Here is a 27,524-nt window from a genome sequence, read left to right as displayed (position 1 = left end):
AGCCAAGACCTAAGCTGAGATGTTTTCCAGGCAGGGAGGGGTCAGGACAGAAGAGGCCATTTGAGGTAATGAGAAGAGCAGATGCAAAGGCAGGGAGAGAAGAGACAGCACAGGATGTCTACACAACAGCCAGCAGTGCAGGGTCAGAGCAGAGAGTGCATGAGGAAAGGAGACAAGTGTGCTTGTGGAGAGAGGCTGAGGCCAGATCTGGACGGGACTTGTCTGTCACGTAAACATCTGGCACTTATCCTTGAAGCGACTGAAAGGTCACTTCTCCTTGTAAAGACGAAAGGTAAGTTACATGACCAACTTCCTGTTGGGAAGGCCCCTCTCAAGACACTGTAAAGGAGCTGGAGAGACTGGAGATGAAGAGATCACAGCAGGGCCTACACAAGTCCAGACAGCCCATGACGAGGGCTCCCCAAGGGACATTTAAAAAAACAGCCATCCCTTTGTTTACATGTTCATTTATAAGGGAATAAAATCTAGAGTTTTATCAATCATTTGAATTCATTATCTTAGGAAGATGGAGCAATAAACACAAATGTCAGGTGATGTCAGTGGGTTGAGAGGAGGAACAAGAGATGCAGCCTAAACACGGGAGCCCAGGCATGCATCCTCATGGAGCTGTTTGGTGGAAGTAAACATGAATATGGTCATCACTAGGGGTACCATATAATTGGCTAAACTGGGACACTTTTAAGAGTAAAAAGGGACACTGTTAATGGTTACATTGGGATGATGGGCATAAACAAGGACTGTACTGGGCCAACTGGGTTATCAAGGAGATGCCCTGTAAAACCGTGGGTGTCCTGGATAAGACCTTCCTGAATGGACTCAGGACATGGTTAGGTGGGCTAGAGAGAAGATTCTGGAATCTCTATAGATTATATTCTGGAGACCAAAAAGATCATTCAAGAGGGAAAGTAGAGAGCAAAAGGAGGAAAAGGGTCGAAACCAGACCCATGAAAGGTGTTAGTGGAAAACACCAGAAAGTGTATGTCTTGGGTGAGGGGTGGAGCAAAACTCTGGTTGGCCAAGTTTATGTGAGAATCCTTTAGGATTCTGTGAGTCATTGCTGTTCAAATTAAGCAAGGATGCAATACTCTGCACTGAACACTCTGGAATGAGAGTTTTAAAAAATAGCTTTCCCTTTATCTACACACACTCTGACCTTTTCGAAAATAATTTTATAAAAATTAAGGGAAAAAAATTATCATGCAGAATCAAAAGCACAGATTTCTATTTATCATCTAGTCCCAAAGACTTGGTCCAACATCACAGGTTATCCTGTCTTTGTCTTCTCCTAGCCAGGTACCCAACTCTGTGACAAGGAAGACATTTAGGGACTCCTATCATTTTTTTTTCTCTTTGCAGCCATGACCTAGGGAGAGAAAATCTAAATCCTGGGGCTCCATGTGGGCCTCTGTGCTTAAGACACATACCACATCCAGACTATCCAGTCAGATGGATGCTGGAGGGTGGGAGGGAATGCCTGACACTCGCCTGGCTAAGAGGTAAAAATGCATCCATCAGTCCACAGTTCCTACACACTGTGAGGATGGCGTAAAGATGGCAACAAGAAGGCCACTGCCTGACCAGAGGACTGTGGGACTGCCTAGAGATGACCTCTAGGATGGTGGAAATAAATGTCTGGAAGACAGGTAAAAAGCCAGGTGTGAGATCTGGGTTTGGGAAGAGTTACTGTAGAAGCCACAGTTAACGCTGAAAGACTGGATAAACTCTTAAAAATAGGACTAAGCAGGGGCTTCCCTGGTGGCGCAGTGGTTGAGAGTCCACCTGCCGATGCAGGGGACGTGGGTTCATGCCCCGGTCCAGGAGGATCCCACATGCCGCAGAGCGGCTGGGCCCGTGAGCCATGGCCGCTGAGCCTGCGCGTCCGGAGCCTGTGCTCCGCAACGGGAGAGGCCGCAGCAAGTGAGAGGCCCGAGTACAGCAAAAAAAAAAAAAAAATAGGACTAGGCAGCTAGGAAGGAGCATGGGAGTTGCTGAGGGTTAAAAAACGAAAGAGAAAAACCAGAAAAACAAAGAGAAAGCCTGGTCATCAAATTCAGAAGGGAAGCAAGGAAGGAGCAGTGTTCTAGAAGCTGAGGAGGAGTCTGCATTAGAGTCAACATGTTAAACAACCCAGAAAGGCTGAGTAAGAGCATGAGTGACAGGAAGCCACTGGCTTGGGCAATACGTAAGCTAGAATTATCATCTACTCAAAACACATAATCCGCCAAATAAAGAATCTGTTTGAACGAGAGCTTCAACAACTAGCCGCTCAAATCCAGACACTCTCCCTAACCTATTTCTGCGGCAGGAACTTGACATGTCAGAGTTCTCATGACAGAACACAGAGTTTCACTAAGAAACTCTTCTATCCACTCACCCTAAGTGATGAAAACAAGTTTATCCTCAGTGATGAGTTCAACTTCGGAGCAGTCACAGACCAGCTTTAGAGAGAGCTACTCTTGTTACCAAACACTAAATGGTGATTTGCATAAATTGCTTAAACATTGGGAAAAAGACCAAGAACCTAGTGGAAAAAGGACTGATTTGGGAATCTGGTCTTCTATGAATTGACCTTGGGGAATTAGTTACACTATTTCCCAAAACTTAATTTTTTCATCTGCAAGGCAAGGCAGCTGGACTAGATGAGCTATGTGTCTTCAAGCTCTGAAATCCCACTTTTTTTTTTACATTGAAAAACACATGGAAACTGAAGTCATCTTCTTGGGTAACAAGGGTACTACTACCTTATGCGGATTGGACACATATATGCTATTGCAAAGAGAAAAAAAACATACACCTTTTAAGCTCTACTTGTGTTCAGTGTAGAATCTCTTCACCCACACAATGATTAACTCAGAACTGTCATTTACTTTTTCAGAAAACTGGTCTTAGCAACTTAGTTGTGAATGGATTACCTCTATGGAGTCAGCCAGGATATAAACACTGTATTAGGCAAAGGATGAAAAATATTTTGCAATACCCATGACTGACTAGGAAGGCAGGCCGCACAAGTAACGAAACCAGGCATTCTGGGCTTCATTTCCAACTTCTATCTATTAATCCCTCCAGGGTTTAAATATCCTAACCATAAAATGAAGAGGTTAGCCTGGAAGATGACATATCTACTCCAGGGCAAAAAAAAAAATCTATTATTTTAATTTATTATTTTTCTTTGCAGTGTGTGGATGTGGTCAGTCACGTTCACTTTCTAAAATCTCTCTCTTCTTGTTCAAAATTTATCTTAAGCTTCTTAACATAAGAGAATACAGAGAGAGTCATATTACACGTGAGAAAGAAATCCTATTTCCCTTTACTCAACGATGACAGAGCATCCACGTTGCCAGGGGCCTGGGAAGCCATGAAGACGCCATCCTCGGCTCTAAAAACACCAGGACTTATGAGGAGTTCATAATGAAGGAGTTGAGTGGCAATGCAAGCCCCCCACCCTTGCAGGGTAACTCACCCTGGAGAGTGGGCTCCTCTCTCTGCCCAGCATCAGAGGGTCAGTGGCTGAACATTCTAGATCAGTGATGCTCAGGTTTTGTTTTTTGTTTTGCCTTTGTTTTTTCTTGCCTTCAGGTTGAGTGCATGAACAACCTACCGCTGTCAGTAACCTCTTGCATTATCCTCAGATTTTCTTGAAGGGGGAAGTAAGTTGAGAACTACCCCTTCCATGTACCTTTCCTCCATCAAATGAGATTCACTGTCTTAGATTAACTATGCATTTTCAAATTTAAGCCTTCATATTTTCCATCTTTGTCTTCCAAACACTTTTATGTCAAATGTCATTGCCTTCCATTCAAACCAATATATATATATCAAGTTCACAGAATTTCTGTAGGTTTTTTCTTTTAAGGATAAAATAGGAGTAAACTACTACTAGCAAGCAATACCTCCACGTTGAACTGAATCATGCCTTTTTCTCACTAAAAAAAAACCCCAAAGTCCAAAATGAACAGCTTCTGCTCTAGATCATAACAACAGGAAGTTACCCAACCAAGAGCTCCAAATGCACATTTCTAGCTATTTCCAGATATCTCCATCTGGTTGAACATATCCCAGAATTAAATTCAGCATGCTTAAATCCACATTCTATCTTTTTTTTTTTTTTAATTTTATTTATTTATTTATTTTTGGCTGTGTTGGGTCTTCGTTTCTGTGCGTGGGCTTTCTCTAGTTGCGGCGAGCGGGGGCCACTCTTCCTCGCAGTGCGCTGGCCTCTCACTGTCGCGGCCTCTCTTGTTGTGGAGCACAAGCTCCGGACACGCAGGCTCGCTCAGTAGTTGTGGCTCACAGGGCTAGTTGCTCTGCGGCATGTGGGATCTTCCCAGACCAGGGCTCGAACCCATGTCCCCTGCATTGGCAGGCAGATTCTCAACCACTGCGCCACCAGGGAAGCCCCACATTCTATCTTGATCACAATGACGCCTCTTCTTTTCTCTTTCTGAGAATGTCACTATGATCCTTCTATTTAGCTCGCTCATTTCCTGTATCTAATCTGTCTTCAATTCTTGGACATTTGTACTCCGTGATCTCTCTTAGTATTTCTACCACTCCCATCATCTTTCACCTAGTCTCTCCCCTGCCACCAATGTTTTCATAATCCCCAGTCTTCTAAATGTTATTGCTAAGTCAATCAATGTACACTACAGAGCTGATTCTTTTGCTCCTTTGTACAAACCCTTTCAATGGTTTTACTCTGACTAGTAAATAAAGCTCAAACTTCTTAAGACATCACTGAAGGCCGGTGCCATACGGTGGAACTTCTCACTACTCTTCATTAGCTCAGGTGGAGCTGTTACCCACCTCCCTACTTCTGGTCTGTTCCTACTGCTCCCTCCATCTGAACTACTCTCCTCTCCAGTGATGGGTGACAAATTTAACCCACCCTGCAAGACCAAAATCGTTTCCATCTCCTCCAGAATGAGCCATTCCTGAGCCTAATATTCCGCAACTCTGCTCTCTGAAATACGTGCACTCTCTCTTCCAAAAAATAAAAATTTGCATTTTTGTACTGTTCCAACCACGTGTCTATTACCCTTGTTTTAAATTTTTTGAACTTCTCTTATCCTACACTTGTCTTGTATCTTGCACCCTTGCCACTGAACTAGGAGTTAACTAATCGCATAAATGATTCCTGCAAATGTTAGCTGACACAATGCCTTGCACTCAGGAGCTTCCTGATAGATTTTCATTGTTAAAGCAATATTATTGCTCAAGTGATTTAAATAGAAAAAGAAGCATGAATGGATGGCTTACTATTTCATGTTATTTCCTTAATAATCAGAATCTTTCTCTCTTCTAACTGATGAGTGAAATCTAGAATGCCCTCTTATGTACCATAAGACAGCACAGGTAGGGCTAGTGAGGGAGTTCAGAGTACAGGACATGTGTACTTGAATCCTGGCCCTCCCTCTAACTCATGGCATGGTCTTGGTACTGAATCAAACAACCCTGTGGACTCTATCAATATCCAACTTTTCCTCTAATTTGACATGAGATAAAATGTCTGGAATTACTCCCACATTTGTTAACAAACTCCAAACTGATTTTTGTGATTAAGTCACATATACGCTTGGCCGTAAATATCTGCTGGACAAAAAAATGTTGGTTTGTACTGGAAGCGGATCATCTCCTGCAATGGTACTGCTCAGTCCCCAATTATACAGGTGAAACACACTCAGTCAATAGCAGACAACTTCGCCACTCATCAAATTACAACTGTGTAATGAGGCCAGCTGCTACCAGACACACCTTAAAACCTTTTGAAGCAGCAATATGGGCAGCAGTCCAGCCTTTGCTGTTGGCGTGGTTGATGAGGTCTGCAGGAACAACAGGCTTGGATGTGCCCTCACGACTCTCTTCTCCTCTGTCCAAGTCAAAGACGCCCGACTCGGGCTCCTCGTGCAACGAGTTTCCACGAGCTGGGGCCCTATGGTACATGAGAAGCTTGAGGCTGTCCACATTACCAGTGTCCACAGCTGCATGAACTGGTGTCCAGCCATCCTGAAAATAAAACGACCGGGGGAAAGGGTTGATTACAACATCAATGTTGAGAACTGTGTTATTTAAAGTTCACCTCTACATGTTCTTGGGCATGGACCACTGAGCTGGGAAAATCAGGCTTCCGATCCTGAATATCATAGATGAGCTAAGTTCTCAGACCACTGTCAATTAGTGTATTTTCCATTGCTATGACTCGTGTTTGCTATTTGGTAAGAATTTCCTCTTAACAGTTGACCATCTGGAGTGAACAGGTACTGCCCAGGATGGTAACTAAGCATTATATATGGTAAAACAAAATCTCAATTTAATATTATGAAAGAGAATGAACTTTGGCATAAAGATTTTTTAAATTTATACGCAAATATAAAGTTACCAGTACTGTACTAAATGAATGCTGTAATAAGCCAGTTTTACCTACAGGGAAGAGTCCTAATTCTAGTTATCTTAAAATTTTATGCCACTGATTTCAGAAGCAAAGATTCTAGATAACAGGGAAAAGGCAGACATAAAGGAAAAACAAAGTCAAGTAACTTCATGAGATACCTATCAGCCTCTATGGGGCTCTCTGTGACTGCAGCTGGATATTGATAAATGCAAGCTTAGAAAATGCTCCAACTAAAATGCTTGGGCCCATTCTCTAGAACATATTCTACTTTGAAGCCTCAACTGTCCACTTAGCTGGTTGCTAAAGCAGACTCACAACTCTTTCCTAGCACAGTGGTTCTCCAAGTGTGGTCCCCTGACCAGCAAGCAACATAAGCACCACCTGTGAACTTGTTAGAAATGTAAATTGTTGAGCCTCATCCCAGACCTACTGAATCAAAAATCTCAAGGTTGGGGCCCTGCAATCCGTTTTAACAGCCATGTGGGCAACTCTGCTGCACTAAAGTTTGACAAACACTATTCTAGGGGAAATCCTGATCCCCTCTGTAGTCTCTCATTTTTATATAAAGATAGGTCTGCCTTCTACTCAGGTATCCACCTTCATTAGATTTTTAAGACTTTCATAAAAGAATTGAGAATTATTTCGGTGATACGTATTTTGGCTTCATTTTATTTTCCCTTTGGCCTATTTTTTTCATTTCATTAAAAAAATAACAGGGAGAAGAACAGACAATAAATGGTAACCATCTACATTTAGACTGAGTCATCTGATCACTTGCTAAAGCTCTCACTGAATGATGTGGCTTTTTCTCTAGTTCTGTACTTCATATCAAGGGAATCGACTTGGCTAACAGCAGACCATGGCTGGGCAGTAGCTGGAGTACCATATAGTCCTCCGGTGTACCCCAGGCAGATAAAGTGTTTCATGGCTTGTTCTTTGTTGAGCTGTAGATACCTTTACATGGGTATCAGCCTTAATTAGGCAACAGAGTGTAAGTGTTCCTGACCTTCCTTAATTTATATTACAAAGGCCATGCAGTTACTTCTGAAAAATTTTAAATCTTTCATTCTCCTTTGATTCCTTATTAAAAATCATGAGAAATAATTATTCCCTTAAGATCCTTTATCAATTCTGCTATTTATCTCTGTACTTTGGAGCCTCTGTACTTCTAACGATTTCATTCAGCTTATCAACAACTAGCTTGAGGGCATGGATTTCTGTGTTCTCTAACTTATAGGATGTGACTTTTTATGTTGAACTACTTATTTTTCATTCAGATAATGATGTAAAATTCATTCCTTTTTCATATGTAAGGCAGAATTTTATAATGAATGTGTAATAACACAGATTTCTTAAATAAAATATATAAAACAACATGAATCTGGACTATTTTCTCAGATTTTAAAAAAATAAATAGGAATTATATTAAAGAAAAAAAGCCCTTGCAATAGGACTCAATGGAAAATGTCTATACCTAGCTTATATCTCTGGTTATACCATTAATTGTTTGTTTTCTTCTGATAAATTAAGAAAATCCAAAATCTAAGAGTGACCTTAAAGTAGGTAATGCACCTTTTTATCCTAGAAAATGTTAAGGGTGTTTCCTATGAAATGGATGCACAGTATAGTCAATTCTCTATTAACAGAAGAGATCCAAGGTTCAGATAACCTTTGGAGATTAAGATGTCTACACTTGTCTTTCCTCAGGAATATCCTGGAGGGTAGTGATTATTACACTTTTCACATTCTGGGAAGCTGAAAAAAAATAAATAAATAAATTCCTGATCCTAGTGAAGAGTGGGCTCCGTTAAACCCACCAGTCCTTAGATGGGCCCCCACTGGAGAAATGCATGCCAGTGTACGAAGGCTGATTTCTGGGTCCTTAAATCTATCATGATAGGTTGATGAAGACCAGTTTGGGAAGCTGAATTGAGAAGTTTGTTTCAAATGCATTTCTGTGTGGCTGAGCCAGAAGTATTATCCAAGGACTCTTCTGTGGATCAGACTCCAAATTTCTTCAGTTTCCAAGTCCCTGACTTCACCTGTGCACCCTGTACAGGAGGTACCAGAACTGTGTGGGATGGAGTCAACAGCTACCTCAGCCTGTTAGGCTTCATAGTGGGTTTCCATACACAGTGCTTCAAGTTCTGACTCAAATTAGACAATGACCTTGAACTCTGTGAGGTGTTGCATAATCTTAGCAACAATAAACGTCAGTCCTGGGAAGAACAGTGAGCACAAATAACCTTCCTCTAAGTACTGGCAATGGGCACTGTCTTGCCACAAACTCCCTCCTGTTTACACATACTACAAATGAGCACTACTGTGGACAGTGACGACGACCTCGATGACAGCTGACCTTTGTCCATTGCTTACAATTCCCAGGCACTACACCAACTACCTTTAAAAAGAAAGGCTAATGAACAAGCTTCTAATAATGAGATGCTCAAACAAATAAGACAATGTCCTTACCCAATATCCTCAAAGCAAAACAAAACAAAGCAACTGTATTTCGAGCTGTAGAGTTTGGAGACGTATTGTAAATTATAGGACAAAACCCAACATACAGGTACTCACTCTGGTTTTTACACTTCGGTCAGTTCCAGCTTCCAACAAGAGTTTAATACATTCTTTATTTCCATTTTTACAGGCCAGGTATAGAGGTGTCTGTCCTCCATCAGCAGCATGATTAATATTAGCATCATATGCAATTAATAATTCTACACACCTAAATGCAAGATTATGATTAATTACATACAAACTGGGTTTGATTTCTGAAGTACCACCTGACCAAGATATTAAATAGAGAAAATAATGCTAGAGCAATTCTGCATCTTTATTTACATGAATTATTAAATATATGTATCAATTATTCCTGGTCTTATTACATAGATACTGTTTTTAACAAGCCTGGGAAGATGTATTTTAACTACTCCCATGAAAATTTAAAATAGCAGCTTTGATCAAGTGTGAATACGTGGTTTATGACAGTTCTCTGCAACCAAACTGTGAAAGTAGTCCTTGGAATATGTTTAACTGTGCTTGACATATATATTATTTGTGGTTCAAAATAGTTTGAACCTTGAAAAAAGTCAGGCTGCTGAGTCATTCTGAGATTTCCACTTGAGAAAATAATTAAAAATAGCACAGACAGCAGGGCACCATTTGCCTCCACTATAAAAGGCAGTACGGAGACAGAAAAGGGCCAACTTGGGGAGAAAAGACAGCAGAGGTTGTCCTGTCTCCTGAAGTGGGGCTAGTTTATGAGGAAAAAGACACAGCTAAGCAGAAACACATTGCCCTGAGAATCAAGAAGGAAAGCAATGAGGTAAATTCAAGACTTCACGGCACTTAGGAACTAACTTCAGTTTGCAAAATTAGATGAGAATAAACTTAAAAAAGAGTGATAAATCATCAAATTAAGAAGGAACTCACATCTTTGTTTCTTTGCTCAGATGCATGTTTTTTTCTTGGCTTCCCTTGGCAACATCTGGTTTGTTTATGCATATTTTTAAAATAAGTTACGTACTAATGTGTATCTAATACACATTTAAATTAATCAAGCCCCTGCATTTCACCAGGGTTCTCCCTTTTTGCAAAACCATCCATGCCTCTGTTCCCATGACTGTTATACTATCCAAGCAAGTGGCCCTACAGATTGCCTGCTGGCAGTAAAGGTAAAAGTGTAGCCCAGAAGAAGAATCTCTCTTGGAGGACTTAGGATACATGCAAAAAGTAGCAGCAAAATCAGTAGCTCTGATCCTCAACAATAAACTCAGGGTGATGAGACAAGTTAGACACACAGAAAAAAAAAAAAAATACTGTACTTTATGGATGCATTTTGAATTTTTTAAAATTTACCTTTAGGACTAGTAACATTAGTGTAAAATGTAAAACCCGTACTTCAAGAATTCTGAGATTTGTTAAAGGAAACATTTCTATCGGGATGGTAAAATAAAAAAGTTGAACACAGCTTTCACTCTCCAGAGCCTGCCACTTCATCACAGGCAAATAAAGCAATTTAGCTATATTCTATTTTATTATTAAAATATTACTTGATTTTAGAAAGTTATATCTATAGTCAACTGACTTATTAAGCTACTGAAGAAATCACTGCTAAACTTACGTATATTTTACTTGATAGGCTCTTTTTGGTTTTGTGCTGTAATTTCTTTCAGTACGTAAGCTCTGCTTCAATTTTTTTTTAATGATAAAACAAAGTGAATAATTGGGATTTAATACTGAATAAACTGCCAGTAGGAAGCTATAAGAGTATTACAATTAATATAATTCTATGTTTTACGTTTAATGCCATCGCACATAAAAAAGGTTTTTAGGTTGTGGTGGTGGAAAATAGTGAACAGCAAAGTGTTTAACAATCTGTTATATAACCACATACACAGTCGGCTGACCTTATCTGCAGGTTTCACATCTGCGGATTCAACCAACCCCGGATGGAAAATACTTAGAAAAAATCCTAGGAAGTTCCAAACAGCAAAACTTGAATTTACCACATGCTCGCAGCTATTTACATAGCATTTACATTGTATTACGTATTATAAGTAACCTAAAGATGGTTTAAAGTATCCGGCAGGACATGCGTGGGTTATATGCAAATACGGCACCATTTTATATAACGGACTTAGAGCATGCTCGATTTTGGTATCTGTAGGAGGTCCTGGAACCAATCCCCCATAGACAGGAGGGATGACTTTATGTTGATATGCTAAAAATAATCTTCTTCGGAAGCAAGTTCATTCACATGAGGTTTGGAAACAGCATATTCCTCTTCTTCATTTCCCTCATATACAAACATCTATTATTAAGAAGAGCAAATTTAGGAAGCTTTCACAAGCCTCTTAGATAGCCTCATCCACCAGAGGGCAGAGAGCAGAAGCAAGAAGAACTACAGTCCTGCAGCCTGTGGAACAAAAACCACATTCACAGAAAAGCAGACAAGATGAAAAGGCAGAGGGCTATGTACCAGATGAAGGAACAAGATAAAACACCAGAAAAACAACAAAATGAAGTGGAGATAGGCAACCTTCCAGAAAAAGAATTCAGAATAATGATAGCAAAACTGATCTAGTACCTCGGAAAAAGAATAGAGGCAAAGATCGAGAAGATGCAAAAAATGCTTAAAAAAGACCTAGAAGAATTAAAGAACAAACTAACAGAGATGAATGATACAATAACTGAAATGAAAACTACACTAGAAGGAATCAATAGCAGAATAACTGAGGCAGAAGAATGGATAAGTGACCTGGAAGACAGAATGGTGAAATTCACTGCTGTGGAACAGAATAAAGAAAAAAGAATGAAAAGAAATGAAGACCGCCTAAGAGACCTCTAGGACAACATTAAACGCAACAACATTCACATTATAGGGGTCCCAGAAGGAGAAGAGAGTGGGAAAGGACCAGAGAAGATATCTGAAGAGACTATAGTTGAAAACCTCCCTAACATGGGAAAGCAAATAGCCACCCAAGTCCAGGAAATGCAGAGAGTCCCATACAGGATAAACCCAAGGAGGAACACGCCGAGACACATAGTAATCAAATTGGCAAAAATTAAAGACAAAGAAAAATTATTAAAAGCAGCAAGGGAAAAACGACAAAAAACATACAAGGGAACTCCCATAACGTTAACAGCTGATTTCTCAGCAGAAACTCTACAAGCCAGAATGGAGTGGCATGATATACTTAAAGTGATGAAAGGGAAGAAACTACAACCACGATTACTCTACCCGGCAAGGATCTCATTCAGATTCGATGGAGAAATCAAAAGCTTTACAGGCAAGCAAAAGCTAAGAGAATTCAGCACCACCAACCAGCTCTGCAACAAATGCTAAAGGAACTTCTCTAAGTGGGAAACACAAGAGAAGAAGAGGACCTACAAAAACAAACCCAGAACAATTAAAAAATGGTCATAGGAACATACATATCGATAATTACCTGAAACATGAAAGGATTAAAGGCTCCAACCAAAAGACACAGGCTTGCTGAATGGATACAAAAAGAAGACCCATATATATGCTGTCTACAAGAGATCTACTTCAGACCTAGGGACACATACAGACTGAAAGTGACGGGATGGAAAAAGATATTCCAGGCAAATGGAAATCAAAAGAAAGCTGGAGTAGCTATACTCATATCAGATAAAATAGACTATAAAATAGAGAATGTTATAAGAGACAAGGAAGGACACTACATAATGATCAAGGGATCAATCCAAGAAGAAAATATAACAATTATAAATATATATACACCCAACATAGCAGCACCTCAATACATAAGGCAACTGCTAAAAGCTATAAAAGAGGAAATCAACAGTAACACAATAATAGTGGGGGACTTTAACACCTCACTTACACCAATGGACAGATAATCCAAAATGAAAATAAATGAGGAAACAGAAGCTTTAAATGACACAACAGACCACATAGATTTAATTGATATTTATAGGACATTCCATCCAAAAACAGCAGATTACACTTTCTTCTTCAAGTGCGCACGGAACATTCTCCAGGATAGATCACATCCTAGGTCACAAAGCAAGCCTCAGTAAATTTAAGAAAATTGAAATCATATCAAGCATCTTTTCTGACCACAACGCTATGAGATTAGAAATTAATTACAGGGGAAAAAACGTAAAAAACACAAACACTTGGAGGCTAAACAATACGCTACTAAATAACCAAGAGATCACTGAAGAAATCATAGAGGAAATCAGAAAATACCTAGAGACAAATGACAATGAAAACACGACGATTGAAAACCCAGGGATGCAGCAAAAGCAGTTCTAAGAGGGAAGTTTATAGCTATACAAGCCTACCTCAAGAAACAAGAAAAATCTCAAATAAACAATCTAACCTTACACCTGAAGGAACTAGAGAAAGAAGAACAAACAAAACCCATAGTTAGCAGAAGGAAAGAAATCATAAAGATCAGAGCAGAAATAAATGAAATAGAAACAAAGAAAACAATAGCAAAGATCAATAAAACTAAAAGCTGGTTCTTTGAGAAGATAAACAAAATTGATAAACCATTAGTCAGACTCATCAAGAAAAAGAAGAAGAGGACTCAAATCAATAAAATCAGAAATGAAAACGGATAAGTTACAACAGACATGGCAGAAATATAAAGCATCCTAAGAGACTACTACATGCAACTGTATGCCAATAAAATGGACAACCTGGAAAAATGGACAAATTCTTCGAAAGGTATAACCTTCCAAGACTGAATCAGGAAGAAACAGAAAATATGAACAGACCAATCACAAGCAATGAAACTGAAACTGTGATTAAAAATCTTCCAACAAACAAAAGTCCAGGACAAGATGGCTTCACAGGTGAATTCTATCAAACATTTAGAGAAGAGCTAACACCCATCCTTCTCAGACTCTTCCAAAAACCTGCAGAGGAAGGAACACTCCCAAACTCATTCTATGAGGCCACCATCACCCTGATACCAAAACCAGACAAAGATACTAAAAAAAAAGAAAATTACAGACCAATATCACTGATGAATATAGATGCAAGAATCCTCAACAAAATACTAGAAAACAGCATCCAACAACACATTAATAGGATCACACACCATGATCAAGTGGGATTTATCCCAGGGATGCAAGGATTCTTCAATATATGCAAATCAATCAATGTGATACACCATATTAACAAATAGAAGAACAAAAATCACATGATCATCTCAAGAGATGCAGAAAAAGCTTCTGACAAAATTCAACACCCATTTATGATAAAAACTCTCCAGAGGGGCTTCCCTGGTGGCGCAGTGGTTGGGGGTCTGCCTGCCAACGCAGGGGACATGGGTTCGTGCCCCGGTCCACATGCTGTGGAGCGGCTGGGCCCGTGAGCTGTGGACACTGAGCCTGCACGTTCGGGGCCTGTGCTCCGCAAGGGGAGAGCCCACAACAGTGAGGGGCCCGCATACCGCAAAAAAAAAAAAAAAAAAAAAACTCTCCAGAAAGTGGGCATAGAGGGAACCTACCTCAAGGTTCCAACCAGGTTGATTCTTTATAGGAACCAACATATAAAGGTCATATATGACAAACCCACAGCAAACATCATTCTCAATGGTGAAAAACTGAAACCAATTCCTCTAAGATCAGGAACAAGACAAGGCTGTCCACTCTCACTACCATTATTCAACATAGTATTGGAAGTCCTAGTCACAGCAATCAGAGAAGAAAATGAAATAAAAGGAATACAAATTGGAAAAGAAGAAGTAAAACTGTCACTGTTTGCAGATGACATGATACTATACATAGAGAATCCTAAAAATGCCACCAGAAAACTACTAGAGCTAATTAATGAATTTGGTAAAGTTGCAGGATACAAAATTAATGCACAGAAATCTCTTGCATTCCTATACACTAATGATGAAAAATCTGAAAGAGAAATTAAGGAAACACTCCCATTTACCACTGCAACAGAAAGAAAAAAATACCTAGCAATAAACCTACCTAGGGAGACAAAAGATCTGTATGCAGAAAATTATAAGACACTGATGGAAGAAATTAAAGATGATACCAACAGATGGAGAGATATACCATGTTCTTGGATTGAAAGAATCAATACTGTGAAAATGACTCTACTACCCAAAGTAATCTACACATTCAATACAATCCCTATCAAATTACCAATGGCATTTTTTACTGCACTAGAACAAATAATCTTAAAATCTGTATGGAGACACAAAAGACCCCAAATAGCCAAAGCAGTCTTGAGGGAGAAAAACAGAGCTAGAGGAAGCAGACTCCCTGACTTCAGACTATACTACAAAGCTACAGTAATCAAGACAATATGGTACTGGCACAAAAGCAGAAACATAGATCAATGGAACAAGATAGAAAGCCCAGAGATAAACCCACACACCTATGGACAACTAATCTATGACAAAGGAGGCCAAGACATACAATGGAGAAAAGACAGTCTCTTCAATAAGTGGTGCTGGGAAAACTGGACAGCTACATGTAAAAGAATGAAATTAGAACACTCTCTAACACCATACACAAAAATAAACTCAAAATGGATTAGAGACCTAATTGTAAGATCGGACACTATAAAACTCTTAGAGGAAAACACAGGAACACTCTTTGACATAAATCACAGCAAGGTCTTTTTTGATCCACCTCCTAGAGTAATGGAAATAAAAACAAAAATAAACAAATGGGACCTAATGAAACTTCAAAGCTTTTGCACAGCAAAGGAAACCATAAACAAGATGAAAAGACAACCCTCAGAATGGGAGAAAATATTTGCAAACGAATCAACGGAGAAAGGATTAATCTCCAAAATATATAAACAGCTCATACGGCTCAATATTAAAGAAACAAACAACCCAATCCAAAAATGGGCAGAAGACGTAGACAGACATTTCTCCAAAGAAGACATACAGATGGTCAAGAAGCACATGATAAGCTGCTCAACATCACTAATTATTAGAGAAATGCAATTCAAAACTACAATGAGGTATCACCTCACACCAGGTTAGAATGGGCATCATCAGAAAATCTACAAACAACAAATGCTGGAGAGGGAGTGGAGAAAACGGAACCCTCTTGCACTGTTGGTGGGAATGTAAATTGATACAGCCACTATGGGGAACAGTATGGAGGTTCTTTAAAAAACTAAAAATAGAATTACCATATGATTCAGCAATCCCACTACTGGGCATATACCCAGAGAAAACCAAAATTCAAAAAGACACATGCACCCCAATGTTCATTGCAGCACTGTTTACAATAACCAGGTTATGGAAGCAACCTAAATGCCCATCAACAGACAAATGGATAAAGAAGATGTGGTACATATCTACAATGGAATATTACTCAGCCATAAAAAGGAACGAAACTGAGTCATTTGTTGAGATGTGGATAGACCTAGAGACTGTCATACAGAGTGAAGTAAGTCAGAAAGAGAAAAACAAATATCGTATATTAACGCAGGTATGTGGAACATAGAAAAATGGTACAGATGAGCCGGATTGCAGGGCACAAGTTGAGACACAGATGTAGAGAACAAACGTATGGACACCAAGCAAGGAAAGCGGTGGGGGGATGGGGGTGGCGGTGGGATGAATTAGGAGATTTGCATTGACATGTATACACTGATGTGTATAAAATTGATAACTAATAAGAACCTGCTGTATAAAAAACAAACAACAACAAAAAAAAAAGAAGAGCAAATTTAGGATCCTACTTTGCATTTAAATTCTCAAATATGTTTAGTTGAATTTATTTGCCAATGGATCTTAAGCACTAGTTTACACATTCAGCCAGAACTAAAATATGTGTGCAAATTATAAAGACGCTCTTTTCATAGGAAAAAAAAAAAAGAATTAAGAGCATCACTTACTTGAAATGTCCCTGAGCAGCTGCAGCACACAAGGGTGTGAAGCCATTTTTATCAGCAGCATTGACTTGGGCTTCTGCATTCAGCAGCAATCTCACACAGTCTATGGATTTTAATAGAAAGCCATTTTAATTCCCCACTTAGTCATGATGAACCAAATTCTGTACGAGCTGTAGACAAACACTAACCCCAAGGGACCTCTCTGATGCACAGCTCATCTGACAATTTTTTTCAGGGCCGCTGTGAGACTCCACAGACTATTATAAACGGAAAGCGGCCCCTTTCCCCCAGGATTGTAATACCCCAGAGTCACCAACTAAGACATGACTTCTTTCTCTTTTTTTTTGGCGGGATGGGGGGAGAGGAGCTGCTGATGAGTGAAAGGACTGTCATATGTCAGAAAATGTTTTATCAGATTTTCCCATCAGTCAATCCCCCAAAATATTATTACTGGATGGAGAACAAAATCCATTCGCCAAATTGATATACCATTCTTTGTATTTAAATAGTTAAATTCTTACTTTATGATGTTTAATTTAATCTTTAAAATGCTTTCATGTTGTGGTCATCTTATACTTAACTCCCTGAATGAAGATCAAGGAGAACCCACACAAAGTCATCAGACTCAGGCAAAAATAGCACCTAGACCTCACATTCCACATGTTATTAACTAGACTGAATTTCTTTAGAGAAAATTCCCACAGTACTTTGGAAGAAGTACTCCAAAATACTTTTAAAATAATGAGCTATCATCTTGTAGTTCACTAGAATCTTGCATGTAGTCCACTCGAACAGAGAGAAGCTCTGAAAACTTCCAAGGAAGCCACATTATGTGAATTATCCAAGGATCACATGGCTTACATATGCAATACTATTTGACTTTGTTCTTGCCATCGAATCATCTCTTTATCTGCACTACTGTATGTTTTAGTATATTTGACTCTAAGATTTGCTTTTCAAGGAACAAGATTAATTCCCCGACTTCATCGATATGTCGTTTATAATTGTACAACCTCTCCGTTCTCTTAAAAAAATCCAAATAACTATAAATTGTTCCAACTACAGAACAATTTCAGACCCATGACCTTTCCTAACTACTCAAACTTTCCCTCACTGCAGCATGTGCTAAAGCCCTAAGGCTTTGCTTTCACAGACACCAGCTACTTCTAACAAATGAGAGCTATTTTGTCCTGGCCAAAGCGATAACATATGGGGGGGCTTTATTTGAAAATGTCCTTTACAGTTACTAGACCCCAAATTTCTACAAACCGAATACATTTCATTGTGCATAAAACAGAGAGAACTTTTTGCTATCTGCAGTAAAAGTTTAGATTATTACGGAACTGTCCAATTTGGATTTTTAAAATGCTTATAAAATCTTTAAATCATGTAAAAAAGTTATTTATTCTACCTGAAAGAGAAAATTTGAAACCTAAATTCACCTTTTGCTCATAACAGTGGTTACAGGTGCTTTTGATTCTGCATCCTTTTGCAAGAGGGTGATACAGTGAGGTGAGATGCCACCATCTTACCTGTATGTCCATCCTTAGCAGCAGAATACAAGGCAGAATGGCCATCTTCACAGGAGTAATTTATGTCCAGTCCTTCTTCATTAAGCAGCATTGATAATAAAGTGACATTTCCCTGGGCAGCAGCTTGCTGAAGAAGGGTGGGCCTGCCAGCCAGGGGGGCAGGACCACCACTCATTAGCAAAGGGGTTAGGGAGGGTGACCAGCCTGTGGGTTAAAGTGACCCTAGTTAGAGAGTAGGAGCAAGGTCAAGAGACAGATATTACCCACTCCTTTCTGAATTACACACACACAGACACGGGAACATGTACCCCTAGAGGATTACGTGGTTTCTAACATTATCAATCTGTTAATATTTACTTTAGCATAAATCTGTACTGTTATTTCAATCTTATATCTACTGTTAGTTAAATTAACATACATGGTGACAAATTATTTTTAGTCATCAGTCTTGCACAGATAAGTGTTAAAGGGGTGATTGGTATCAGGAAACTAAGAAAGCTGTCTCGATTTGAAAGGTCAAACACCTCCTCAGGGTTTCAAAACAATTTGAATTTTAAAATTATGTACAGATTTCCTCAATTTTGGCTATCAACTGATAGATATCTTTAGGTATAAGATATAGATAATTCTAAAAAATAGAAATTTTCCTTTTTCTACCATGTTTCCAAGGTACTTAATATAAATTTTACATAAACCACTGAGATGGACCAAATACTGTCAAGGAATCTATTTACATTCCTTGAATTCCCTTATTTGGGAAGAAAAATAATGGGCAGCCAACTTCTATTCAGTGTCAAGAGCTAACAGAAGCACAACATATACAGACTATACCAGCACAAATATTCAATACACAATTTTGAAGACTACGTCATCTGGCCATCTTCACATTTTGCACCAAAAACTTTTCATCAGCCACAAAACAGAACACTCTACCATAGAGTTTTAACAAAAGTCATTAAGAGTTATCATAGAGATTTCTCATCAGTATTTAGCAGCTTTAGAAGAGAATCTGTTAAGTGTGTGAAGTCGGTTGCATATAGCATGGAAAATTTTCTGAATTCTTCCTTGATCAAAAGGCTGTAAAAACAGTAAAGTAAAAATGTTTATTTAACATGATATATAGGTACTTAGTGTATTTTAGGCTTAAATACAATTAACTCTCAAAATAAGTCATTTTTATTTCTTCCTTATGGAGCCCCCAAAACCTGAAAGTTGGTGTGTATATGGGGCATATGTGCACATATTCACTCCTGGGGTACACTTTCTACCTCTGTCTGGTAACATTCTCTGTAGTAAGATACAATAGTGGAGCTTTTATATTCCCTGCACCTTGGTAACAGGATAATATTCTAAGTACATGGGTGTTATATTAATATGTAATAAACTCATAATTGAATCTTGAATTATTGGCCTTAAATTATTTCACTAAGTATTAAAAAAAGTGCATATCAAAGTATTTCTCAGTATTTTAAAGATTCTTTGGGGAAAAAAAGCAGTTTCTACAAATGAAACTGCTTATTAAAAACTGGATATTATATCTTCAGAATCAATTATTTGGGTCTCTGAGTAATTTATTGCTTTTACCCTATTAGACTGCAATAACATAAAATTCATTGCTCACAAAATTAAATATTTATCTAAACTTTACGATATTTTCCCATTGATATTCATTAGCTCTTCTTACAAAAGTAAGATTTTTTACTTCATACTTACAAGAAGGCTCCTCTCTGATAACATTTTACCTTTTGTATTTTCTTAAAAACAAAGAAACAAGCCCACAAAAATTAAATCAGTACTTATTAGAAATAGATGATAAACAGAGAAATTATAAACACCAAGGTATGAAACCTTGACTGCAAAGCAAACACAAAAGCAATTCAAACGCATTGGCACTGTGGTCCTCTGTGGAATAGGAGGGACTGTGGCTCATGCTCAGTCAGTCTGTCTATCTGTCTCTCTCCCTTTCCTCCCTCCCGACCTTGACCCCAGTCCCCTTTCTGTCTCTCCCTCTGTCTCTCTCAATCTCTCTACCTCACCCCAGGGGTCTCAGTTCTTGACACCCTTTTAAGAATATCAACTGGTATATATTAAATGGTTTCCTATTCTTTTGGGTTTTGTTTTCATTTTTCTTTTTTGAATACAATTCTAGACTTTGGGGGACAATTAAAATATAAATACATTTTAACTTTTTTAATGGAAATAGTCCATTATGGAGATAATTTCCTGGGAAACTCCATTTCTAATGTTAAGCTATCTTAAGACAAAATATTTTATTCAAAAATTTTCTCAATCTCTAGACCACTCAAGAGTCTTACAGTTCTGTTATACAAAACTCCAGAAGAATATATATCAATTTTATTTTCTTATTTTAAATACACTTAATAATCTTCTAAAAGTGAAAAATGCTTTATAAATACCAAGTATTCTTAAAGTTTAACTACATTTTTTAATCTCCACTATCATTTCAATTTTCTCCAGCACAGGCAAGCTTAAGTTATTATAATAAATCCTGCTATAAAGATGGGAAAAATAAAACTTCACCATGAGACTTTACTGTTCATTTGAAATTCCGGACAATGATAAAAGTGATAATATTTAGTTGACTGGTTAAGTAATGGTTAAGTAATGATAGAACAGACCTGCAGTCATACAGCTACTTTAATGATGTTAGAAAAAGGTCGTTCAGCTTTGCAGTAGCATGTGCAAACATTAGTAAAAGTGAGCATCTGGCAGAACGTGCAGTGATGAAGGGAACAGACAGAACATGCAATGGCAGAGGAGTGAAGAACAGCTTCTGGCATCAGCTTCAGAGTGTGGAGAAGGTTAATCTCATTCATAGCTCAGATCAATCTCATTTTCTGACTTAGCCTTTAAGCCAATTAAACATGGAGGATAATTTTTTAAATATATGTTTACCTAAGGAAAAAAATCTGAACCAAATTAAATAAAATGTATCAAATAATAATTTTTTAAAAAAACAGAAACAACACTTGCAAGGGTATGGAAACTCAGTTGCCTGGGGTGATTTCTGGTTTAGGCTTCTGTTCACCTAACAATTAAAATGTGTTCATTTGACAAGGTCAGCAGCAGCAAGAAATTCTAATTTGTTTATAATTTTAAAGGTTATTTAAAAATTTAACATTTGGCTATAAAACTGCTAATCGAGTTAGAGTAATTTACAACACAATTCATTAAAGTGGTATCTTTCGTCATTGCAATTCTCCTCAGTGCTTTCATTTAACCATAATTGTTTATCATACATATAAGCTGACATAGAAACAGATTTTTAGAGTTTGAAAGATCATGGGATCTAGATTTCCAAAGAGGGAGAGGTAGTGAGATGCTATTTGAAAAATTCAACAGGCAATTTTAATACATCTTTTTGGTTTGGAACTATTATTACTTTTTTGGTTCAGTGCTTTCATTTTTAGATGGAAAAACTAATAGCTCAGAGAGAATTTGCTCTGTAGGGTAATACATAGCAAGGAGCAGAAATGGACTAACGTTGCATTTTTATACTCAGTCCAGTGCTTTTTTCATCACCGACATTGGAAAACACATCAACCAGGTATTTGATAGACATGCTCTGTCCCCATGTCCTGCTCTTAGCAATCACAATGACATTAGTGGCTATTTACAAGATGCATACCCTTCACTGAGCCTATGTTTTGGCGAGGCACATGCTCACCCAGGCACAGGTAGGTTAGGAAGGAGGACGGGGGGTGCTTCCTAGTTGCAGTGGGCACAGCAGCAAAAATAGGGGCATCTAAATGGAAAACAGGTGAAATCCTATATCTCATTTGGAAAGTTTAGGTTGACCTACATCCACGGTTGAATTATACACCCCAACTATGTAACTGCAATAACATTTCTATCCCTCAATAGAATGGATGTTCAGTAAATTCTTGCCGATGGCTAACAACTTCCACTGCCTCCATTTTCTCCTAATAAACTATATCTTATAATCAAACGACAAAAAAGCTTGTTACCGCACCAAACGCAATCCTGTAGTTCTAAGAATATTTTGGCCAAACTGCAAAATCAGAGAACAGAAAATGAGGAACCAGTTTCACGGATCTTCAGTGACTGCTATTTCTTTGGTTCCACTATTTATCCTCTTTTGTTCTCTAGACACAAGCAAAGGTGTTTTTTCAGAGGAGTTATAGTTCCTTTATCCAAAATCCCATTGTATCCTAGGCAGAGCATTTTAGTGAATAAATAATGGACTAGGAATTCTCTGACTTTAAAGGTTAACTTAATATCCTGCTGTCAAAAGTTCTTCAGTCACGGATCCTGATTTTAAAGCTTTTCCATGGGAAACAAAGGGCATTTGGAGCTGAACTCTGGAACACAGTAATGACCAAGGCAACTACTGGCAAATCACTGGGGTATAAAGCAAAGATGGCTTTGTATTTTTTTAAAAAACTGGCAAAATTCATATATCCCAGGAAGTGTTTTCTGTTTTATAGTCTATGCATTTATGTCAACAGCACTGCCACGTCCCCAAACATTTTTGGAACTTGTGTTTTGCAACTACCTTAAGTCCTTACAGCACATTCTCTGATGCTCCTTGAATGGTAGCAAAAATTCCTCCTTCGAGGGTGGATTTAACTTGTGGCAAACAGCTAACATCATTTTAGGCCATGAGAAAGGCCATCCAGCTCAGTAATACCATTTTAGATTAAAAAAAATATGGAATGCTCAATGCCTGGAAAGACATCCCAAAGCAATACCAGAGTCAATTCTAAAGGAAATTTTCAAAATGCTTTAAGCAACAGTAAATTGAAGCAGTAATAGCCCCTCTTTTTGTTCATCACTCATGCTGCTCTAAGCTCAATACCATGCTCTTTGTATGTTATGATATTAAATCCTCCTAACAGCCACCCTCCCCAATATGAGCAGCATAAGCTCCATGTTAAGGATGAGAAAAGTTGCTCAGTTCAAGAAAAATCCCCCCAAACATACAGCTGTCAATGGCAGAGCCTAGATTCCAAGGCAGATCTGACTGACATCAAAGTCCATGCTGTTTCCAATTCCCAATTTTGCCCCTTAAAATATGAATCTAGCCTCTCAAAGAGCTTAATTTCAAGGAGACAGCTTATAATTGGATAAATAAGTCCCATTATAATGCTCTCATTACCTGATAAAATTAGCAAGTACAGTACTACCTGTTTTTCTTATTCCCATGCTTCTCCCTAAATTTTAAATATAACACAGCTCAGATCTTCCTTTAATTCTTAAAGTTCTCTCTCATTAGAACCAACAGTCTCTACTAACCACTAAGATCCTGGGGTAGAAGAGACCCTGCAAAGTTTCAACAGAACTATGACACCGTAACATTATTTTAGAGCCACATTTACTCAGTGAAAGATGAATGCCAATAAAAAGCAATGCTTCCTCTAGCACTATATAACGAAAGGGAAAAATCCAGTTCTTTATCGATTCTTTGTTCAAGAGTCCCAGATTCGGTGACTTCATAAACCACATCTGCAATGGAAACCTTCTCTAATATAGTCCACATGCTATGTTATCCATCTGTGCTCAAGTGTTAGGAGATGACAGCTCTAAATAACTTCTGAAATAAACTAAACTTAGAACAGAGACTTACAAATATACACACTATTTTTGAGGTTAAAAAAAATAAACACCAAACTGATATTAAAACTTAGGATATACCAATTACAGAACACCTCTAATCAATTTGATAATCCAAGGTTGACTGTAGTGTCAATAACTACTTGAAAGCATTCTTTCAAATGTCATCTCAGAAGGGACAGAACTGACTGTCTGGCGATGGCTCACTAATACTGAAGTCTTCTGAGACAGATATTTAATAAGAAGGACGAGCCCTTCCTCCCATGGAAATGCTTCAGTCTCTCTAAATTAATGGTCACCATGTGCTCCAAACCACTACTTTCAGGTTATTTTTAAAAGAAGACAACACTTAGCATAACAAAACCACAATTCATATAGCAAGATGAATCACCATACCCCGGAGCCTTTAGAGCAAAACACAAAAAAAGAGAGGAAAGAAAGAGGAAAAAAAAAGTACCAAATTAAAAAAAACGTTTCAAGGCAATGTGAAGGAAACAAAGGCAAGTGAGAGGACAGGCCACATTCTTAAAGAAGGGTATAACATTCCAATCCCTTTACCTGATGCTGTTACCAGGAGGCTGTCTGAGGCACCTGCTCTACAGGATGAGGCACTAACAGGGTTTATGGAAGAGCGAAAGGCAATGGTGGTGGGAATGACAAGGGAACTTTCTGAACATGCAGGTTGGTTCAGTCCAGGGGTTTCAGCAGGCCAGGCACCCACCTGAGACGTGGCCAGGGCTGAAACGGCACAGCCTGCAGGTGCCACAGTTAAATCTATGGATGGTTTTGGTGGCAGCTGAGGGGAGGAAGACTTAAGGAGATTCTCCTCACTTATTACCCTGTTCCCTTGTGGCAAACTGGAAGGAGGCGAAGCCACAGTTTTGTTATCAACTTTGGCCCCTGCATTGGAGGCCCTGCTGCTATCCATGACAACCTTGAGTTGCGGGTGCGGTGGAGAAGGAGTGTGGGAGAGCCCTGGCTTTTTGGGAGGGATGGGAGGAGGGTTTCCTCTGTCAACTCGTGCGGCACCGGGAGTCTTTAAACTGGTCCGACCGACGGGGGGGTAGGTGCCAACGTCCCCCGTGGGGGGCACTCCAGGTCTCGGGGGCGCTCCTGCTGGAGGGCTCGTAAATCTTGACAGTGCTTGGGTCACAGTATTCCGAGCTAGCTGTTTGGCCACTAGGTTGTCACGACTTGTAGGAGATACATCTCTGGATGGAGGACTTTGGGTGGTGTTCCCGTTTTGGTCTGGGTCATTAGCATTGCCCTGAAATCGAAACCGAGCCGCTTGGATTCGCGGGTTCAGGCCTGGATGCAGAGGCGCGTTGGCACACGGTGAATGTAAACTGTGAGGAGGTGGGGCGGGCGTGTGCCCAGCGGCCGGGGCGGCGGTGCTGGGAAGCGGGGATGCGCTACTGGTTAAATCTGGTGTTGAGCCGCTGCTCGGTCCATTTTCCTCAATTCTGTTTGCGCTTGGAGGTGGGACAGTGGGCAGAGAGGAACCAGTCAAGTCACCGTGGGAAGCCTGCCTGTCGATACCTGGCCTGACCAAGTCGGCACTGGCACATGCATTCCCCTTCGCATTGGCAGAAACTAGGGGGCTCCCCATGGCAGGCTTTACAGGCACGGTCAAAGGTGACTTCTTCACGGGGTCAGTGCTCTCTATCGCTAAGTCTGTCTGGCATGCAACAGATCTTGTCATCAGTCCCTCTGTTCCCACAGATATAGAGACCAAACGTCTATCTTTTGTCTTCCGGGGGAGAGAGAGGCTGGGTTTGCTGTCATTTCCCCTTTTCAGTTGCTCGATCATCTTCTTCATCTTGTCTATCTCCTCTTTGAGGTCAGTGGTGTGTGCTTCTTCTCGGTGCAGCTTGGCACGAAGCTGTTCCCGCTCTGTGTCAAACTCTGAGAGCTGTTTTTCCATCTGAGCTTCCATTTCTGTGCTTCTTCGTTTCTCAGCAGCGAGTTCCTCTTCTAACGCACTCGTCTTTTTCTTCTCCTCTTCCAGTTTGGCCATCACCTCTTCTAGCTTCTGGGCCTCCTCTAGGACTTTGCCTGAGAGCTGCTTGCACTCCTTGACCAGCATCAGGACCACATGCTTGTTCTTGCCTCGCTCCTCCTCCAGGCGGGTGGCCAGCTTCTTGTGCTCTTGCTCAAGGGCTTGGAGCTGAAGCTTTTCCATCTCCAGCTGAAAGAAATGCACAGGACAGCCCTGATTAATAGGCAGAGGATTCTTTCAGCCAAAGAAGTGGAGACATTTTTATTAATTTTGTAACAATTACATGGTTTGGGTTAAAGTGCCACATTTCTGAAATGTGTTGTGAGATGACAGATAATATTTTAGAGACTCATTAAAATGAGAAACTAGATGTAGACGGTTTTACAAAAAACATTTAAATTACAGCAACAGAAAAAAAAATTTAATGTATTAAAGTTAACTGTAGAAAAGGAGAATAGTTACCTAATGCTTCAAAATCACAACACAGAGTTTAGCAAGGTCTGCTTTGTAAAAACAGAACTCTGTTAGGGAACTGACTTTTTTGTTTTTTAAGGTTTAATGCCTTAAAATTACTCATTTTTGAGGCACTGTTTAATAAAAAGTGCTGAAAACAGAGGACTTCAGTTAATTTCTAAATTCCTATACTTGCTAATCATATTACTTAGTTTTTTGTAAACTTCTTTGAGCTTATGATGGGTTGCTGTAAAAATCATGTAAAATCATATATGAAAGTTCTTTGAACTAATATATAAGAAATATCTTATTAGAAATACAATCAGTATCAGTGAACCCCAAGTCTGACCTCATCTCCTTCAATCCCACTTTGCCCACTTGGCTCCCATGACACTGGTCTCCCCGGTGTTTCTTGAACATCATCCTGCCTCAGCGCCTCTAATCTTGCTGCTCTCTCTGCCGAGAAATTCCACCACCACCCATCACACAGGGCGCCTGCACTGAGGAGTCTGTGCACTGCACAAGGGTGACCGGCTGCAGGGGTGAGAGGGACCGAAATCCAGCTCTGCCTTCTCACCACGTGTCTGCCCAGGCCTGGGGTTGTATCTGTCTGGAAAGAAGGGTGCATTTTCCTTTAGGAAAAAGGCTCTGTCTGCTCACTGAGCCACAGGTCCCTAGGATTTAGGCTTTCCAAAGCAACATTTGTTAACTGATCAACATAGAGAAGAAGCTTTTAAAAACTTTTAAACCTCCAGGTGGGTTTTCTAATATGCACAAAAACACCCAACGACACAAAAGCCTGGCTCTTTTTCTTCCTTCAGGACTCTGCTCAACTGTCACCTTCACAGCGAGGCTGCCCTCACCATCCTGTGGAAGACAACAGTCCTTCCCACCCTTGTACTTATCATTCTTTGGTTAGCACCTGCCTACCTCGACTACTACAGGACTCCACGAGGGCAGGGACTGTGTCTTCTTTGCTGCTGTGTCCCCAAGACCTAGAACAGTCTCTGGTACACAGTGGTGCTTAATAAACTACTGATTGAATGAAATCAACACAGTTCACAAAGACATCAAACTTCCAAAGGCTGATGGACTTTTTGGATACGAAGGCCTTACAGATGCACTATTCTAACATGTTCACCCAGGTTTCCCACTTCTCTC

General features: G+C 39.5%; 1 protein-coding gene across 5 annotated transcripts in view; it reads right to left on the bottom strand.

Annotated features, from left to right (window-relative positions):
* The window catches only part of CTTNBP2 (cortactin binding protein 2), a 443,818-nt gene that overhangs the window by 55,839 nt on the left and 360,455 nt on the right, over positions 1-27,524 (bottom strand). For 4 of the 5 annotated variants that reach the window (XM_070046323.1, XM_070046322.1, XM_030857645.3 and 1 more), the window contains 5 exons: positions 24,470-26,099; positions 18,317-18,520; positions 16,788-16,887; positions 8,987-9,137; positions 5,773-6,024 (listed from right to left, as the gene is read on the bottom strand). In XM_070046323.1, coding sequence (XP_069902424.1) covers positions 5,773-6,024; positions 8,987-9,137; positions 16,788-16,887; positions 18,317-18,520; positions 24,470-26,099 — 2,337 coding nt within the window. Of the gene's footprint in view, positions 1-5,772; positions 6,025-8,986; positions 9,138-16,787; positions 16,888-18,316; positions 18,521-24,469; positions 26,100-27,524 lie in introns of those variants that run through there. The other variant, XM_070046325.1, reaches the window with a different exon arrangement.

The sequence above is a fragment of the Globicephala melas genome, chromosome 9, assembly GCF_963455315.2.
Source record: "Globicephala melas chromosome 9, mGloMel1.2, whole genome shotgun sequence".
Classification (NCBI taxonomy): domain Eukaryota; kingdom Metazoa; phylum Chordata; class Mammalia; order Artiodactyla; family Delphinidae; genus Globicephala; species Globicephala melas.
This window is presented reverse-complemented; position numbering and strand designations above follow the sequence as displayed.